Here is a 19604-nt window from a genome sequence, read left to right as displayed (position 1 = left end):
ACATTTCCTCCAATACATCCAAAAAGCTGAAAAGCAGAAAATAATATCCAGGCTCCAGAGATAAGGCGAGCACCCAAGGGAAAGAGGACTCTGAAATATTCATGCAGTTGTAGATTGGATGGTGGAAATGGCCGTTCCCAGCGGCTGTGTTTAGGGACTGATGAATTTAGTTACTGTACCTTTATATTTATCGCTCAATAAACAAGACAAGCTCCTTTACGATGCCGAGCAGGACTAATTTAGCTATTTTAGTGCTAAGGAAATGGCTTTCTGGGCAAGACGAGGCTTTGATAGTTTTGTATGAAATTAGGAGACTTTTAATTTAGCTAAAGCAGCAAGCGTTGGTGGGCTCTGGTGGTGCCGTGAATAACAGAGCCAGAGACCCAGGTTTGGGGATTAAATCCCCCCCGGAACAGGGCTGCAGTGGGTCAGGGTGCCGAGGCCTGGGTTTTGGGGGACCCACACCGAGAGCGAGCACAGCCTTTCGGGGCCGCCTGCACCTGCTGCTGATGTTCCAGCTCTTGATTTTTAAAGAATATTTTTTGAGGCAGAGACCATCGCTATAAAGGTTTTACAGCAGCCATGCTGGAATTATGTGTGGCTTCGTAAAAGTGTCAGCAAATGAAACGGAGATGCCCGAGCTGTATTAGCACTAAAATGACCTTTCAGGTAGTTAGGGCTTTATAGGATATTATAAATTCTCCCTGTGTTGGCAGGGTTATAACTAGGACATTAGCGGTAACATCTTCTCCAGCAATACCCAAGGTAGGAACCTGACATTCGGAGCCGAAAATACTCAATTTTTTTTAGCATTTCTGGAGCTGAAGAGTTGGTACGAGATGTTTCCAGCAGAAACCTGAATGTATGTGGTCAAAGGGAGATTTCTTTTATTAAAAATGAGGTTTGAATGCTCAGGTAGGGGTTATTCAGGACGACTACTATTTCCAATAGCCAAAAATCAAAGTGATTTAAGTGTATTGCTTTGGGTTTTTTATTTCCTTAGTTTCTAAGACTTTAGATTAATATTGTCAAGCCTTTTTTTTTTTTTTTTTATTGCCATGAAGGCAGGGAAAGTCCTTTTTAATGAAAGCCACTAGCTTTATACACTACCTTGACTCCACAGCTGCTGTCTGAAGCACCATATTCCACTGAATTTACACGCAAATCCCCCAAGTGACCTAGCTCTGAGCTTCTTTTCACCTCTTGTGTTGCCACTGGGAAATAAAATTAGTTTTTATGCTTGTATTTATTATGCAGTATATATTTAGACAATCCGTGCTGCACTTTAGCAGTTTTGAGAGCTTCGGGGAGTTGTTTGAAGTGACTCTTCACTCACCTGCTTATTGAAATCCTCTTCAGAAAGTGCTGCTGGGCTCAGTCTCACTCATTTATTCCCCGCAGCCCTTTGCTTTGACTGTCCTCTGGCATCGAGAGCAGCAGCAGGAGGGGAGGACGGGGCTGTTCCTCCGGCCAGCCCCTCGAGAAATGGTCTTTTTCCCAAAGCAACCTGTCCTGGGGCTGCTGGGGATGGGCCTGGCTTTGCTGGTAACGCCAGGGACATGCCAGCTCCTCCAGAGGAGTCCCATGCACTGATCCTCGCTTGCAAGGCAGGTAATTACTTTCAGCAGCAGCTAATTGCCTCTGCATCTCCCACCTGGCATCAAACCCCTCTGCACGCTTAGGTGAGCTTTTAGGGGCACTGAAACCATTTCTGTTACTGTTAAGATGCTCAAAGCATCAACTGCATCAGCTTCCAGCACCTCACGGAGGTGGGAACGTTGGGTTTAACCTCTCTGCCTGAGACTCTGAGGCCTGTGCCATCCTGGTTGGTGGATGCTCCTGTGGCTCGGCGCTGCCTGCTCCCGGGAATGCCCATCCTGCCTCAGCCATTGCAGACCAGTTTGCAACTGGAAAAGGCTGGAGCGTGGCTTTAATGCGGGGTTTCTGCAAAAAGCCACCAGGTAGAGTGATGCTTGTTAGCGCCTGAGGCAACGGGAAAAGCAATAGCTGAGAAAGAGCCAAGATTGATTGGAAATTAATTTGCACCTCCAAGCACAAGGTGTCGTACCCTCACCCTGGAGGTCTTCATCTCAGCCTCCTACACAGCTGCCAAAGAGCCACCAGCAGCCCCCAACACCAAGCACACCTCTGCTGATGGCTTAGCCCGAGCTTTACGAGTGGATCAGCACCCTCAGCCCTTAAAAACTGCATTTTGGAAGCTGCTCTTTGAGAGGGGCCAAATTCATCAGCCCCCCGCGTGAAGCGGCGATGCCCTGAGCCACCCTCCACAATCCCCACACTGCAGCTGTGCCCGTGCTGTGGCACAAAGAAAGCACCACTCAGGCTGAACCGCTTGCGCTCATTTATTCTAGCTTTATTTTTCTTGTACAAGTAGCCACAGGCTAAAATCTAAACAGAGCAAACTACAAAAAAACTGGGTTTTATTTTCTTTTTTTTTTATACAGAGCTAACAATCGTAGGATCAGTGGATTTCAAATATCAAGACAGTTCAAAGTAAGAAAGGTAGAAAATAAACAGTAGAAAAGTGCTTTGCAATTTGGGTTTTTAATATTACTCTTAATGGTTGATTCCCAAAGAGGACTGGGACAAAGGTTTAGCATCGTCTTTGTTATTACTTTATTACAAATGTAAAGATACTGCAAGTTTAAATGATGGAAATACGATCAAAGTAAAAATCCCTCTTTCCTTTGTAAGACCCTGCTCCAAAGCCCTGTGAAATCAGGCTTTTCCCTGACGTGCTGGGCTTTGCACCGGCCCCGTCCCTTCTTGTTACACGATGCTGAGGCTCAGGCTGTGCTCTCGGAGGAAACCTGGAGCCGTTTCACTGATTTCCAGTGTTTTATGGTGGGTTTTGGTGCCGTGGCCCCACACCAGCAGCACTTGCGGCTGGGGGCGTAACTGTCTCCCTGCCCACAGCTCCAGCCCAAGCACCTTCCCTTTCCTTTCCTTTTTTTTAATTTGGCAGATGAGGGAAATAAATGAGCAGGCATCAAGTTGCTAGATAGGATCTTTAATCTGCCCTCACTGGCGCAGCATGGGGAGGGATAGATTTCCAAATGCTGTTTGCACAGATGAAGTAACTAAGTAGCTCCCCCTGCGTTGCTGCCGTTTGTTTTCATAAGCTTTTAATTTCCTTTTTTTTTTAACCGATCTTCCCAGACTTAAGTGCTGTCCGTCAGCTCAGAGAGGGCTCAGACACTGTGCCGATCCCCCTCCCACCCCCGAAATGCTGTGGGATGGTTATCCTGGAGGAACAACCCCACAGGCAGCAAAAATCTTCCCTTCACCATCCAGAAGCAACAACATGTCGTAGCTTCTCTTCTTTTTTATTGCCAACTTAAAACGTACAGTCCCTTGGTATAATTTTGGGTGGAAGTTTTAAAATTCCCAAACTGGTCCAGCACTTAAATGTATCAGCATCTTTACAAAACAAGGAAGAAGAAAGATACGGTAGACAAATAAATACCTGAATCCAACAGCGTGAAAATACCCTGTCACAGCATAAAACTATTCCCTGTTCAACTAAAGACAATGCGGATACTATCCCTGAGGTAGCAGCCATCTCTGGTAAACTTGAGAGCTCCAAGAATAGGTTGTGCCCATTATGGGTTACAAACAAAACAAAAAAACAGTAAAAATCAGCTTTCGGATACTTTACTCCTTGCTGTAATTTCATCTCACCACAGCCAGAAAAGCAAGAGGGTTTTTTTGGATCTGCCTAGAAAAGGCAGTGAGTTGAATTAGAATTATTTGCTTGGAAAAATACTAGAGGGTGAGATTCCTACCCCAAACAGGGGCGGTTGCCAACGGCTTGCACTAGGTCCAACACAGCCGTTTTATCTCCAGATAAAACTCTCTGACTCCTCCCATCAAGAAAAGGGGGGGGGGGAATCTGGCAAGCTGTTGCTGCAGTGTTTGAGGTGTATGAATTATCAGGGTGAAGGGAGCACGTGCCATTAGCTGATCTCTGGCAGGCGGGTGAGGACGGGTGCAAGGCACCAGTGACGCCGCCTGGGCTGGTCTGGCTGGTGCCATCTGGTCTGGGTACATAAAACGATGCCTGGACCCCGTTGCTACGGCATAGCCCCACGCCTGCACGGCCCGGCCCTGGCCGGTGGGGTTGGTGGCTGCTGGGTTTGCACCATGGCAGCAGAGCTTTGCCTCAAGGCTCAGCAGGGTTTGTGTCCCTCCTGGGATGCTGCCCACGGCATGGGGACACCCTCCCAGCGCAGCAATGCTCCTGTTCACCCAACAGCCTGGCTGAAGCTTGAATTTTCATTTCAAAGGCCGAAGCCTTTGAAGAAGCCTCTGATGCCATGAGAATGGTTACGTGCTCGTGGGAGACCTGGGAGGAGCATTTCTGACACCTGCAAAACAGCATCCAAACCACCAGCAGCACATGGGCTCCTGCAGGCCTGTCTACCCAAGCCCAACATGTCTACCCAAGCCCAACATGTCTACCCAAGCCCAACATGTCTACCCAAGCCCAACCGTGCCCCCAGCACAGAACAGAACTCCAGCGCTTTCCCTCAAGCACAGAGCAGGAGTGTGGATGAACCAAGCACAGACTTGAAGTTGTGCCCCACGCTGAAACCAAGCACAAGCTCCTTTTTTTGGTTCTTTTTTCCTTCTTGTTTTACAGATTAATGGCCAGACATACTCCGGGTGATGTTTTCCCAAGTTTTCAGTCGGCATGGCTTTGCCTCCAGCCCGGCGCAGGCACTGATGAACAGCAAGATGGCCTGTTACATGTCACTTCTCCAGCTAAGTGACAGCTAGAGGCACTCTACAGCACAAAGCCAGAGTGTGCCGTTGTGAGGGTTTTTTTGCCCAGTTTTGTGGACTTGGGAGGCTTGGATAATTCAGGGAAGACAACGTCCTCCTGCTGGATCTCCAGACTTCAGCCTCATCCCTTTGGGGGCTGACCTGCTGCAACCATCTACATTAGGTCCCAGTGGTACAGATTGACAAGAGCGGAAAAGAAACCCTAAAAAAGAGGAAAAGCTAAACATCTAAAAAATATTCTTTAAAGATTTACATCCATCTTCAGCTGTCTCAAACCAACACATAAATTGCATTGGTTTAAGCCATCACATTTCTGCATAATGAAAAAAAAAAAAAGAAAAAGCTCTATTCTTGACATACTATCGTATTTCAACTAGTCAAATGGCACAGCATTTCCCTTTAATAAAAGGAAGTAGTGACAAATACTTGTTACTATTACAATATCACAATAATATGATATTAAATTAATAGCATGTTCACAGCTCCAGGAAGTCTGAGCTGAAAGCTAGTCTAAATTCTGTGTTCACTTTGGCAACAGTACTTATTCAATGTGAACGTCGGCATTACACACACACACACACACAAAAAGAAAATTTAAAAAAAGCTGAGTGGGAGTGGGCTGGCAGGAGGAGATTGCGTTTTCTGTGATACGAGGTTGTAACTTGAGCCGTTCGGCATCTCCTTCTCCCTCCTGCCCTCTGCAAGCCCCGGCATCCTCAGGCTCCCACGATGGGACGGGCTGTGCTACTGGTCTTGCATGGTGCCACCAGCACTGTCCATGAGCATGGTCCCTTCCCAAGCTGTCTCCAGGTCCACCATCATGCGGGAGGGAGCATCTCCCCACAGTAAATGTGAGCAGGAATCGGTCTGACGGCCCATTTAGCCTCTTCGGTGGGTGGAGAAAGGCTATTTGGGGGTTTAACGTGCAAGTTTAACCCTTCAGATTTTTTCTGTCCTGCATGATGTCTACAGGAGGAGGAATTTTAATGGCAGAGGGCTACAAACATCGAGCCATTGCATCTGCTTGGGCCAAGCTGGATGATTTGGTCTCAAAGGACAGAGTCCTGCTCACAGCGAACCCAGCCCAGCCCCAGGGCACAGCACAGGGGAAGAGACATTTGCCATATTGTCCTGTATATCGTATTATTTACACAATTATTGGTAGCATCCCAATCCCACTTGGGAAGGTGATGGGGGATGTTTCTGACACAAGGAACTCTCCCACTGGTACCATTTAAAAAAACACAATTATTACTCTCTTTAAACTTAAACTCATTTCTTTCCTAATTCCTTTCACTTGTCCTTGCAAATATGGTGACATTTGAGTTACCACCACCTATACAAAGAGTTCAAACCGCCACGTTCACCTGGTTTCAACCAACCCACGTGGTAGGGAAAGGGCTGCCCTCTGCCACTGGCTGGCCGACATCCCTGTCCCCTGTGCGTGCCCCAGCTCACCCCATGGACAACGCTGGTCACACACCAACTCACAAGGCTGCACCACGCCAGGACAACCCGAACCCCACGGTGGCAGGTTGGCAGCTGGCCCCTGGAGGAGCAGGGAGCGTGCACAAACCCTCTCTTTGGTGTCAGGAGCTCCTCGCACACCCTGGGCGTGGGGAAGGGGTGGCTGCCAGCAGTCCCCAGCGTCCTGCGGCGTGGGGGGCCTGCTCTGTGTCACCACCCAGGAGCCCTCCTCTGCTCATCTCTCCCAGGGAAGAGAGCCCCTTTTCAGCTCAGCTCATCCTTTGGATGATCTCCTGCTAGCTGGAAATACTCTGGAGGAGCTGGGAGCAGCTCAGTGGCATCTCAAGGGGTTTTGGAAGTGCTGTATCAGTTTCCTTGTAGGTGCTCCTGATGGCAGGATGGGCTTTGAAGGGACAAGATGGTGACATCCAGGTCCTCACCTCCCAGGGGTGTGTTAAGCTGCCTGTGCTGGCATGTGCCATCAATCACCCTGGCCTAGGGAGCGGCATGCTGACAGGCATCTGAGCACCCCACACACCCCGCTCCATCCCAAGCACACCCAGGATGAACCAAGGCAGCCACCACAGTGCCCAAAGAGCAATGGTGCCGGCGAGCCACGGGGCATCCAGCCATGTCTGTGATGGCCCCAACAAACTTTAAAGTAAAAAACCTTGATACAAATCTCTGCCACGCAAAATCACACTGAAACCCCGTGACGTGTCTAAAAGTAAAGCTCATAACACTAGTGAAGCATCTTGCTTCGCGCGGGGCTGGGTGGGAGAGGCAGGAATTGGGAGAGAGGAGAGGACACACACACACACACACACACTCACACCAGTTCCTATCATGCTTGAGGTAGAACATTGCTTTCAAAGGTTTGGAAGTGCTTTAGATGGGAACGACGACAACAAAACCACCAAGGTGGCAGGTACAGAGCGTGACTGCTGAGGTAGGACCAAGCTTGTACTGACCAAGTGCTACGTTACTTGTTTTTTTGAACACGAAGGAAGACGCAGGTATTTCTGCTTCCCAGAAGACATTCATTCCGGTTGAGGTAGGTTCTGAGTTCACTCGGCTTGTCTGTCCAAGTCTTTCAGTAGCCCTCAGGCAGGCATCCTTTGACACACACACTTTTTTTTTTAACATTTTTTCATATTATTTAGAGTCAATCAGCAAAAAAGTATCCTGAGAAATAGTGAAAGTGTACAAAACCATCAAATCCACGGAGAGACAGCCTTCCTGGGCCTCGATTTTTGGAGTCAAGTTAGGATTTCTCCAAATCCAGTCTTCTGGAAATAAAAAATAGATCCAAAAAGTAGTCCTAAAGCTGCTGATCAGGAAAAAGTCTGGGATGCCAAGAGAAGGACGCTCCACCGTATCCCCAGTCTGTCAGAGACAGGAGAGTTTGCCAAACTCTGCCAAGGAGTCTTTTACTTAGCAGCTGCAGGGGAAATCCATCACGACCAGTCTCGATAAAGCCATTGTCAGAAGAAACACACCAAGAGGCCCAAGAGAGGTCAGAACAATAAACTTCAGAGTTTCCAAAAGGCTGTATACATATATATTTATATATATATATATAAAAAAATAAAGCAAAACAAAAAAATAACAATCAGACTGTAGAAATCTTCAATTGACCTGAGATTGACAACTCGTAAAGACACCACCAGCCGTGGGTTTGGTTTCTGGTAACTCCTACAAGAGGGTTCAAGTCTTGGCAGTTTTATCCTTCATTGGCAGAACCGTGGTCGGGAGCCAGAGCAGCAGGGCTGCCATTGCGGGGGCTTTTCGGGAGGGGCTCTGGCTGCTCCTCGATGATGCTGAACTCATCCAGAGGGAGCGTGGATATCTGGGTGTCATCCTGGGGGGCCGGCGAGCTGCGAGCTGACTGGAGAGAGAGAAGGCGACAGTGCAGTGACAGTGGCAGGTCACCGATGCTCTTAGACATGTAGCCACATCTGCATTTCCCACGGATGCTCCCATCCCGCTTGACTTACCGTTACACCCTTATCCTGCTGCTCCTGGGATGGGGATGCTGGGAATAATCTCTCCAGCTCGTTCATATCCAGCTGCTTTCCATTCAAGTCCCGGTCATCCCTGTCCCTGCGAGTCACGCCGTTCAGGACAAGGCCTGTGGCACCCCGCTGGCTCCTGGGGATCTGCGGGGTTGACAGCTGCTCCTGCACATTTTTGCACATCAGCAGCCTGAAAAATAAAAGAGATGGAGCCTGAGGGTGAGCAAAGCTGGTGCCTCCCCCTGCTTCCTTCCCCCAAGCCTGCCTTATCCCTGTGCTATGTTCCTTCACTCCTTAAATCCCTCCTATAAAGTCACGTCTCTTCCCCTCCTCATGAAAGGGCTTTTGCTTTACAGGGAGGGTCAAGGCTTGCCAGGGCAGCAAGAGTGGCGCTCCTGGGAACTACCAGGTCTCTCGATGGGGACTGGAGCCGATCTGGAGTATTTGGAGAAGCCCGTTGGGTCCACATGTCTGGGAGGGAGGCAGGAGCTGTGCCACAAACAGCGCCCAGTGTTCACAGGAGCCAGGCTGCACAAGCTCATGCTGCGGGATGCGTGTCCCGAGATGTGCATGGGGAACAGTCCGTCATCACTGTGTGATGTGTCAGAACCCTGCAGGGACACCCACAAAGCATTAGGGACCGCTGTCCCACGTGAGTAGCGGCACGAGCAACCCTCACCTTCCTCTGTACCCAAACATGAGGAAGAGGATGCAGAAGATTATGCACGTGACGCCAATGTGGATCCCAACGATGATGCCAGTGGTGGAGGTTTTATTGTTCTGCTTGTCCTTCACGCAGTCACACGGGGAATTCAGCACTGCCAGAAGAAAAGGGGAGAGGGGAGTCAGTGGTGCCATTTTCCTATTGCTCCTCTGTCACAGCACTATCCAAACTAGCCGGCTGTAACAAGGCTTTTACCATCCCATACCAGGTTACCTTCAATAAGTAGCTCCTGCGCCATGCCCCAGCACAGCCACCAATCCCCTACAAGGTTTCAACAGTTCATCTACTCTCTGTGCTGTTTCTTCATCCCCTTCAGGCCAGCCCACCCTACTTCTTGCCTCTCCTACATGTGGGGTGCTCTCCCTCTGCTTTTTCTGGGTCTCTCTTCATCCAGCATGCCTCTTCCACACCCCTTAGAGCTATTTAACTACTTAGCAGGAACCAGCCACAGCTGCACACTATCTATGTCAGCCAACCTGCCGCCCCTGAAGCCATCCCACAGCTGTATGTTATCAATGTTAATTAACCTGCCTTCATTTCTCTACACTCCTCTAGCTTTTGGGAAGTCCAGAGCTAAAGTTGGAATCTGGGTAGTGCTGGGAGCTGTGTGTGGGGAAGAGGAGAGCAGGGTGGGGGGCCAGGAGGGTCACTGCCTGCCAAAGCAGCTCCCCTGCTCCTGGAACCCCAGGAAGGCAGTCCCAGCAAGCGTAGGGCTGGAAGGTCTGTAGAGAGCCAGCCCCGTTACCCAGGCTGCTGTTATTAGACACAACTAATGAACAAAAAAGACTCTGATGTTAATTTTTGCAATTAATGAGGTGGGAGGTGAGAGGTAGCCACCATGCCTGAGCAGGCTGATACCTGATGGTAAGCACCATGTATGCAGATACCAACAAGATTAGTAGTTACTCCAGCACAGACTGAGAAGTAATAACTATCTCTTGAAGATATTCCCACTGGAAGGCTTAAAAGGCATCCAAGAGCAGCAGAATGTTTTTTGCACATAGATGAATATGAAAGGTGTGATCACTTAAAGATTTCCTCTAGAGGTTTCTCCTTTTCTGCCACATAATGCAGTGCTCATGCTCTGCAGCCCTTCTCCTTTCCAAAGCCACGTGTCCTCCCTTCCTGGTGCCAGTGAGAGTCAAAATATCCAGGAGAGCGGAGATGCTCAGTGCATCAAGTCTCACCCGAGGATGGCAGCTCTCAGCCTATGCACAGAGCTGTTCAGGTTTGTTCATGTTCATGGCCTCACCTCTGGCTCAAGATTAGGGGACAAAACTGGCAATTATAGGAACATTTTCTTTTGACCCTTAGTGAAAAGTCATCAGGTTGGACTGGCCAACAGGGCTGGTGCCATGTGGCAGAGAAACCACCTCTACCAGTACCAGGAGGTCCCAGCCCCGCAGAGGTTTGCTTCATCATTATTTGTGCTGCTGAAACTAAATGAGTAGCTGAAGGGGAGATGGGGCGTAGAGCTGTGTGTGTCTGGGGGATGTGTCTAGCCTCGCCACCTTCCTGCAAACCGGTTTTCACAAACCACCACCAAGACTGACATCCCGTCTCACCTGTCCTCTCCACAGTTTCCCTCAAGGACACAAAGCGGACAGTTGAATTTCCATCCCCATGCTGGTTATAGGCAAGGAGCTTGACTTCATACACCACTGATGCATCTGTTTTGAGGGAGACACAAGAAGAGCATTTCAGGGTTAATCATTAGCGTTACCTCCCGGAGTGATGCCTATTTAGGAAATGCACATCTTGCCAAATACACACAAGATGCTGCAAGCAAGACCTGTTACTGGGAAAGCACCCCAAAACCCTGGGGAGAGCTGCAGCACCTCTCATTTAGTGGCTGTGCAACACATCCAAGCTCTCTCATGCTAATCGCAACAGACCTTCGCAGGGTCGAGAAGGGACATGGATCAAGCTGCCACCATACTCACCCAGGTGGGTAATGTTGTACGCTGTTACATTGCTGGGCAGTAGCACTGGACCTGTGTACTGGGAGAGGTGGACCTTGCGGTAATAAAGCTTGAAGCCTTCATTCTGGCCCAGTTTGATGGAGGGCTCCCATGTAGCCTGCACGGCGGTGCTGTTAATGACTTTAATAAAGAGGGATGGCATGGCTGGGACTGAAACAGAGAGAGAAAGACAGTGGGTTGCATGTGCTTTTCTAGTTTGCATGATGAGAAATTCCCCAGCAGCCTTTCCCTGTGGTCGCTGCACCAAAGAACGTGCTAGATGAGATACTGAGAAAAATCAGATCAGCCCAGATCCTGGTTTAACAGCTTTGAACTTCTTCAGGGAGCTGTAGGAGTGTCCAAGGGTTTTCTCTGCTCAGTTCAGCAAGCAAAGAGGCTACTTTTACACTCCGTTGTTGCAATCTGATGCTCAGCTCTGTCGGGTCAGGGCAGGAATGCAGTGACTTTGGCAATGCATTCCCAAACTCCACTTTGTTGCCCTCGCCCTGAGGGTAGCGAGGACCTTTCAGAGTGATTAATCCCCCAGGGAGGAAGGAACCAGAAGGGATGGAGGTGGAGACATCCATCTTAAAAACATGCTAGGTACCTGCACTGACTTGCAGGGTGCGTGGCAGCTTGCTCTCCCCATTGGCTTTAAGGAGGGAGGTTTGTGATTCTGTGCTGGGGGCTGAGGAGAGAAGCAGGGCATCTTCGTTAACAGCCCTAAATAGCTGAGATCTCTGCACAGCTGTGGCTGGCTTGTTTTGGTAGGCAGGCACTTACCTGGCCTTAGGGGCGCATGGGGGTTTAGCTGGGAAGATGTCCCTGCTCCTGCCCGGTGTCACCAAGGCCTGATTCAAAGTCCACCAGGATGCCTTTTGCTCCAGTCAATGCCCCAAACCCCTGCCCTCATTCTCGGGGTGTGCTGCAGCGTGGAGGGTGTCACCAGCCATTCCCTCCCCTGGTCCCCAAAAAGCTGCCTGGTCCCATCCTGCCCCATCAGCCCAGGCTGAAAGACAAAAATATTTGCAAACCAAAGCCAATTTCGTGCTGCAGATACCTGGGTTCTCCAAAGGTGGTTCTGCACCAAACCCTGCCCCGGCGCCCTGTGCAGTGCTGGGGCACACAGGACCACGCTAACCCCAAGCCTCTTCCTCCCCCTCTCCCTCCCTTTCTCATACACTGAGCACACCAAGGCAGAGATGTGTCTCGGCAGGACATTTCACTGATGACTTTTTTCCAGCTCATTTCCACAAAACACCCCCAGGCCAAATGCTCCCATCAGTTCCACAGCCTTTGGCACCATTCAAAAGGTGCAAAGCACCAGGCGCTGCAGGGTCTGCCCTGCCCAGGGCTCTGCTCCAGCACTGGGAGGGAGAAGGGCTTCTGGGCACTGCTGTACCAGGCAGCCAGCTCAGCTCAGCGACACCCTGCAGCAAAATTATCCAGCAGAACAGCCCCGCTTCTCCAGCAGCCTCTGGACTTTGAGATAGCGCTGTTTTTCCAAGCCCACATGACTACAAGCTGAAAAGTTCCCAAATATAAGGATTGCTGGGCTTGCATTAGACTGATGCTGCTTCTTGTCTTTGTTTTCCCCCAACAGGTCTCTAAAGGATGAGCAGTGCAAACCTGGCCTTTGGCAGAGTTCAGCACAGCCATTGAGTGAGCAATGGTGAAAAGCGGATGAAATGTGGCCGTGTCAGTCTATGACTGGCGAGAGCTAAAAAGGGCATTTCCTCAATTTAATAGTAAAAGCAAAATCACACAGCACAATGGTTTGCCCTTTTCCAGGCACTGAGAGCTTGAGCTTTTCCGTGAGATTAAGGGGAAGGAAAGACATGTCTCCTGGTGAGCACGAGGGTCTGGGCAGTCCTGTCTCTTCCCAAAGTGATGCCCTCCTTCAGGTTGCAGAGGCTTTGCCCGATACCCTCCGAATAAGCATGGGGAGAGGAACAAGTCCCTGCTGACTGGTGAGCATCTTGGCACAGATTCAGAAGGAAAGACTCTGAGAGCCAGGTGTCTTGGGTCAGGTTAATGAGATCCCATCTTGCCTGAGTGCTGCCAATGGGAAAAAAATGGCTGGAAGTACTTCTTCTTGCTAGGATTTATTCTGATGTGCATGTCATTGATGGGAAGGCTGTACATAGCAACTTCTGGGTGTAAAACACAGTAAATTCTATTTATACCAGAATGTACCGTTCTTCCAAAGGCTGCACGTTTTTGCACTCCAATTAAACACTCTTTCTAATTCTTCCAGTTCCCTCTAGGGCAAAATTAGGAATTGTCTGGATCCCCCCTCTGAGAAGTTGGACCCTTGCTTAAAGCATCATTTTCCAAATCGGTGAAAACGCCACAGAAAGGGAAATTGCATTATCCCATGGACAAATAAACACTGATGTGGGCCATCCTGATTTGTGAAGAGTTGGCTTTATTTTATGGTTGCAGAGCCTTACATTTAATAAAAACCACAAGAATATCTCTCCTTCAAAGTATGGAATATATAGTATTTATTCAAATTTTGAGTATATATATGTATAATATTGATTATATGTATGCACTCGCAGAATGCATGTGCTGTTTATAATGTTATTACACAAATAAGTGTATACAGATGGAGTATATCTCTGTGTGTGTATAAATATATGTACACACACCAGTGTATAGGTGCTTCACAGAAGTATATAAAAGACATAATATGGATCTACTATAAGTGAGGCATCTCCCTCATGCTAAGGGCTGGGATACTTGTTTTCCTCTTCCGTGCTGTTTGGAATTTTCCCCAGGTCATTTCAACTTTCTTCTTGAAGGCGTCTTTAGCCGAAGATGACTAAAGGAACAGTCTTCATCCTAGAGAAATGTCAAAAAGTCCTGGAGAAAACCCTAAAAAGCATTAAAAGACAAGAACAAGGAGTGTGTGCTGCTTAATGAAGCAGAGAGAGTTTGAGATTTAAAATACCACAGCATTTGTGAAATGGCGTGAGGGAGAATGACGGGGGGAGATGGGAGGACCTTCCTAATGAGAAAGGTTTATGGAGGACAAGGTTCACTTGGGTAGTTTCTCTACACTCTTCCCTTCTACTTTCCATCCAAAATTATTACCGGCACAAAAGAAGGAGCATGGTGCTTCTAGAAAGCATTGGAGGTTTCAGCCAAGCGCATTCTCAGCATATTCCTAGCCCTGAAAAGCTGACCTCCCTGAGCCAAAAGCTGCCCTGCTCCTCAGCACCTTCACCATATTCCTGCTCCAGACAATACCAGTATAACATGGTCACTCAGACCAGTCTCCAGCTGGCAGCATATCTGCTGACCACTCTGACAAGCACTGCCCTGGCTCCGCCAAGCTGTCCCTGACTGCCAGATTCACCCCCTGTGCCCTTTCCATGCCAGGCTAGACATGTCAGTGCGGTGACGTGGGGTCCTGCCACCATGGGGCTTCACACACATCTCTGCACATCTCACGTGTGTTGCGCTGAGGCAGGATGAAAACGCCGAGACACAGCATGTCGTGGAAATCCCATCCCTTTTGGAGGCTGTTAGCACAGATCCAGGGGCTCCCTGAGGCCAGGGAAGTCACCTTGGGAAGGCACAGGGTGAAATGGCTTGGCTGTGAGAAGAGTCAGATCTGCAATGAAACCTTAATTTGGTGACAAAAGCCACTGGATCCTGGCTCTCTGACCCCCTCTCTCCTCTGTGAGCAGAAGGCAACAGGCAACCAAGTGAAGCAAAGCTAGAACTGGGGGTTTTCAATCTCTTCTTATCTTCCTACAGGGCAAACACAAGCTGGGGTTGGGTGATCTAAACCAAGCCAGCTTGTCCTGAACATGGACAAGCTCCATCCTGAACACGGAGCTAACTGCTGAAGCTTTGTTACACAGGACAAGCCTTTTTTAAAGGATAGCAGAGCAGGACAGCGATGCCTTGAAACTTCAGACAGCCAGGAAATTTATGATCCCATTACCAGATACCTAACTATTCCTGTCGTGATTGAAGGCAATAATGACAAAAACTCCTCTCTCGCTTGACCCGGACTTCTGCAGAAACACCCAGCTCCATGAAGCATGGCTGGCTTATAGCTCCAGTAGCTGAACTCAGAGCATTGGGTCAAAGCATTTCAAGTTTTGCCTTAGTCCATCCTTCTGTCTCTAAACTGGAAGGAAAAACAAACTCCAGGGATGACTGATTCCCTGTGGAGTACCAAGGAAAATAAATTTGCAGGGTAACAACCCAGCAGGGTGAGGATTTATTGGCGTTGTTGTTTAAATGCTGTAGTAAACATCTGCAAGGGCTGAAAACAGAATGCAAACTGGATCCCCCAACTGGAAGTCAACACACTCTTCCATTTGATTCTAAATAACATCCTCACACCCAAGGTCCTCTCTGCTGCAAATTCGTAATTATTGAGTGCTCGTGAGATTGATGCAACGCTCCTAAGAAATTTGTCTCCATATATGAGATGAGCCAAGATTCAGAGGTGCTGGAGAGGTACGTGAGCCTCTAGGAAAACATTCCTAAAATGCTGGCTGAGAGATCACACTGGGGCTCTAGTTTCTGTCTGGTGTCTCTGTAAGGGTCCTGCATTACAGCACCCACTTTCTTACTGGGGAAGCTAACTGGTGGCCACATCTGGGAGGCCAAGTCAGAGGAAAAGCCTTGGAGATTGCTCTAACTGAAACAGAAGGCTGCTCCAAGGCAGGGATTTGTAGGTCAGGACAGCTCAGTGTGATTTTCCAGGGTAGAGCAGAAAAAAAACAAATTTAAAAAAGCGTGGCACGTATCAAGTAAGAGCTGTGAGTACCAGGGCTGCTGGAGGATGCTGAGATGCTGCTTGAGCAGGAAATCTGCATTTAGCAAGCAATTTAGGAAAAGCCCAGGGCAGCTGCAACGCACGAAACCAGGCAGACTTCCACTCACCCCCTGCTACAACATCAGCTGTGAGAGGCAATGCCGCATTTAAGTCAATCAGTCGACCCCCATGTAATGATACAAGTGAGTTTTACACAATATCCCAGAGCATGAGCAAGAGCAGGAACAAGGAGCATCAACACCACAAGCTGTGTGCCAAAGCGCTCTGGAGTGGGTATTGGGGTGACTCGTGCTGCTGCTACACACAGTGGGTTTCAGCATCTGACGGTCCAAGTGCAAAGTGTTCCTTACCTTCTCCCAGCGTGCTCACCACTGTGACTTCTGAGGCTTTGCTGGCACCCCGGGAGGTGTAAGCCTTTATATAAAAGCTATAGCTGGTCGAGGGCTCTAAATCAGTCACTAGCTGCTGGAAGGTGCTCTTGCTAACAGTCTCCTGATACTCCATCTCTACAGGATCTGAAGTGCAAAGAAAGAGAGAACAGAGCGACGTTAGGCTTTGCAGAGACCAAAGAGACTAAACAGATGTTGCAAGTAGTAACTTTGGTCACTAAGGAGGATGAGTATCTACCCACATCCTTTTCTGCTTACATTTCTGTGTGCACCTAAGTGAGCAGCAAGATTTGACTATGCAGCTTAACCCTCCCCACCCTTTTGGTATTTACAGCAGCATTACTGCCTCATGTCTGTCTTTCAGAAACAGGGAGGTGATGGAGAACGCGGGTGAAAGCACTGTCTACTGCAGTGCAGACCTGGTTTACCTAGTGGGCCATGTTGCTAAAATATGGGAAGGCTGAGGATGCTCTGGGCAGTGGGTAGAGCACTGTACCTGCAGCTTTCCGAATGTGCAGCACGTAGCCGATGATCTCCTTGGTGTTCTGCAGAGGCTTTTTCCAAGACACCTGGATGGTGGTTGCAGAGACTGTCTCAGCCTTCACGCTCTGTGGAGGACCGGGCAGCCCATCTGCCCACAGGACTGTCAGGCGAGCGCTGGCTTGCGTGGAGCCGGCGCTGTTCTCAGCGATGCACTGGTAGATGGCTTCATCTGCCTGGTTGATCCCATAGATGGAGAGAGTGCTGCATGGGGACACGAGAGGGACAAGCATCTCACCAAGTGCTCTGTGGTGGGCATCCCTCCCCTCCAGCCATGCCATGCCCCCCCACATGTCTCTGTTTCCACAGAAAGTTTCCAGGAAGCTGTGGGCTGGTCCTTTTGGAGAAGGAAAAGCCCAGGAGGTGGATGCGTCATTCCCCAGATCCCATGACTGGGCAGAGTATCTCTGTCTCAGCTTGCAGAGACTGTGGTTCAAGTACAGGCAGCTGGGGACACAGGGTGGGACGGGTAATGACAGGATCTGAAGCCCTGAATTCAGGAAGATCCCAGTCACACAACAGAGATAGCTCTGTGGCAAGTCCATCCATACACCCAAACCAGCTTTAACTGGCTTAGTTCCAGTACATGCCAGTGAGACCCATCAAGGCACTGCACACAGTTGCTAAGCCATGTCTAATCAAGCACAGCCAGAAAGCCCTCTGGTGATGCTCTAATTGCATTATAGCACATTAGAGCAGTCTTAGGGTAACATTGGGATTAGCCGACTTATCCAGCAGGGTTACAGCCTCAGCTCTTGCTTCTGCATTTTCAGAAACATGATCACCATGAGCCAAAAGCCAAAGCTTACAAGCAAGATGCAGGTTTTGTCTGCAAAACCTCTGAGCGCATTTTTGATGCTGGCACATCAAGGCTTGCTCAGCCAGGGCAGCAACCAGAATGGTTCTTCCAACCTGCTCTTGGGGGCCTCCACATCAGGCTTAGATGCTATTTTCAGCCTCCAAGTTAAAGACAGGCACTGGCTACCCTGGTGGAAAACATTCCCAAAGGAGGGGGGAAAGCCAGCCATGTACCAGCTTCCCAAACGGCTGCATTCTTGAGCACAGTGCCCATCTCCGCACCACCTCCGGGAGGGGTGTGTAGTGGCTTGATGGGCACAGGGACAACCAGACTCCTTGTACATGTGGCCACATGAACTGAAGGCCCTTTGTGCACTGCATGACCCTCCAGCAACGGTTATGTACAACCAGAGCAAGTTCAGGGCCAGTCTAAGGGTTACAATGCCCAGTGTCTTTCAAACACCAGCAAATATTGACTCAGAAATAACTGTGTAACACCTTAGCTCTGTCTTGCCATTCAGCATGCAAAACAGCTTTTCCTTATAACATTTGTTCACAGACAGAGACCCATCCATGAAAGCTCTGCTCTCTCCAGGGCTTGCGCCCTCCCTCAGAACCAAGCCAGGAACAACACGATTCAATTTGTGACTATCCAGCAGACACAAGGCCACATAAATAAATAACCAATGTGTCTCCCTTCCAAGACATGGGGTGGGGAGTCTTACTACACTGTGCCCAGCTCCAAGTTGGAAATGGAAAGGCAGCCTTTGACATTAGAGATGTTTTTACCAGCCCTCAGGCAGCAGCTCAGGATATGATAAAATATGCTCACAACGCCCTTAGTGCTCGTAGGCTGTTCTCACAAACAGGGCACCTTCAGGAAAATTTCAGAAATGAAAGTCCAGTAGGGGCCCAGACTGGACCACCTAAACCTGGTGACAGCTTTGACACCACTGTAAATAGCAGCGTAATTGTATTTGTTACTGCAAATTGTGGGGATTGACTAGTCCTATAGATAGGCTACAGGATATACCCCCCCAGCACTGGATAAAACACAACTCATCACTGCCTCCGCTTCCATTTTACAGCATCACCTATATATGCCCCACTCTTGATTAACCCCTATTTGTGCATCTGTATCTCCAGTTCTTCCCAGTTCATTTGAACTGTGTTTTGCTTCTGGCTTGGCGTGAACGTTTGGGAGATCATGATGCCTTCAAGCTTCAGCATCATCTTGTTGGCTTACACCAAAGTTCACGCAAGCTTTTTGGTTGCTGTTTTTCTGTATGAAATTACCTGAACCTAACCAAATCCACATCCGCTGCTTACTTCTAGGGAGAAATAAATTATTTTCTTCTCCTGTGGTGAATTCCAGGTGGACATGGGACTTGACTGCACATGAGTAAATCCCAAGCACCCCTGCTGATGTGAGGGGCATTTCACGGCTTTTGGGGAGTCATAATCAAAGCTGCCTTTTATGCAAATGAAAAATTGTACATGGAAAGTAGAAATGATAAATAACTTGCCATCACCTGCCTGTATGTCAGAACGAATGCTTCCTCTAATTGCAGCAAAATATTGGTCTTCCTATATTAAAATTTATTATTGCTGTTGATTTAACATTCATATTTCTGCCTTGCAAATTATCAGGGCCATGGTGAGTGAGCAAATGTTTAACAGTCATCTATTTATGTCCTGTGCCTTTGTTTCCTTGGAAACATTGTAAATGGAATATCAAATGTGATGGTTTCAGCTGATATGGTGATTTTAGAGAATCAGCCCTAAGCTCCTCTCATAGCCACGGGCTCAATGTATCTGATTAAATGGAAGGTGAAAGGCAGAGCAGGGAGGGGGGCACAAGGAGGAAGGACCCGATGTGTGGCTCAACTGTGTCAACAAGGGCTGATTCCTGTGAGGACAGATGGCAGAAGGCAGGATTACGCCATCTGAAAGCTGTACTTGCAGCTCTGCACAAAGCAGATGTGTGGAAGGAGCAGCAGTGCTTCCTTCTGCCCCATCAATGCAGGGATTATTTCCATGTGGCCACTGTGCATCTGGGCACCCAGGAGCAGCCAGGCCGGGCTGGCACACAAGTCGAGA

General features: G+C 48.9%; 1 protein-coding gene across 1 annotated transcript in view; it reads right to left on the bottom strand.

Annotated features, from left to right (window-relative positions):
* Positions 1-2402: 2402 nt before the first annotated feature.
* The window catches only part of IGDCC3 (immunoglobulin superfamily DCC subclass member 3), a 112221-nt gene continuing 95019 nt past the window's right edge, over positions 2403-19604 (bottom strand). Inside the window, exons 8-14 of the mRNA XM_055717246.1 lie at positions 16663-16910; positions 16128-16292; positions 10956-11144; positions 10578-10682; positions 8968-9106; positions 8271-8478; positions 2403-8161 (exon numbers count right to left, since the gene is read on the bottom strand). Of these exons, the coding sequence (XP_055573221.1) occupies positions 7997-8161; positions 8271-8478; positions 8968-9106; positions 10578-10682; positions 10956-11144; positions 16128-16292; positions 16663-16910 (1219 nt within the window). The 3' untranslated portion in view covers positions 2403-7996. The remainder of the gene's footprint in view (positions 8162-8270; positions 8479-8967; positions 9107-10577; positions 10683-10955; positions 11145-16127; positions 16293-16662; positions 16911-19604) is intronic.

This window comes from Falco cherrug, chromosome 7, assembly GCF_023634085.1.
Source record: "Falco cherrug isolate bFalChe1 chromosome 7, bFalChe1.pri, whole genome shotgun sequence".
NCBI lineage: Eukaryota > Metazoa > Chordata > Aves > Falconiformes > Falconidae > Falco > Falco cherrug.
Note: the sequence above shows the minus strand (reverse complement) of the source record. Positions and strands in the feature narration are given on the sequence as shown.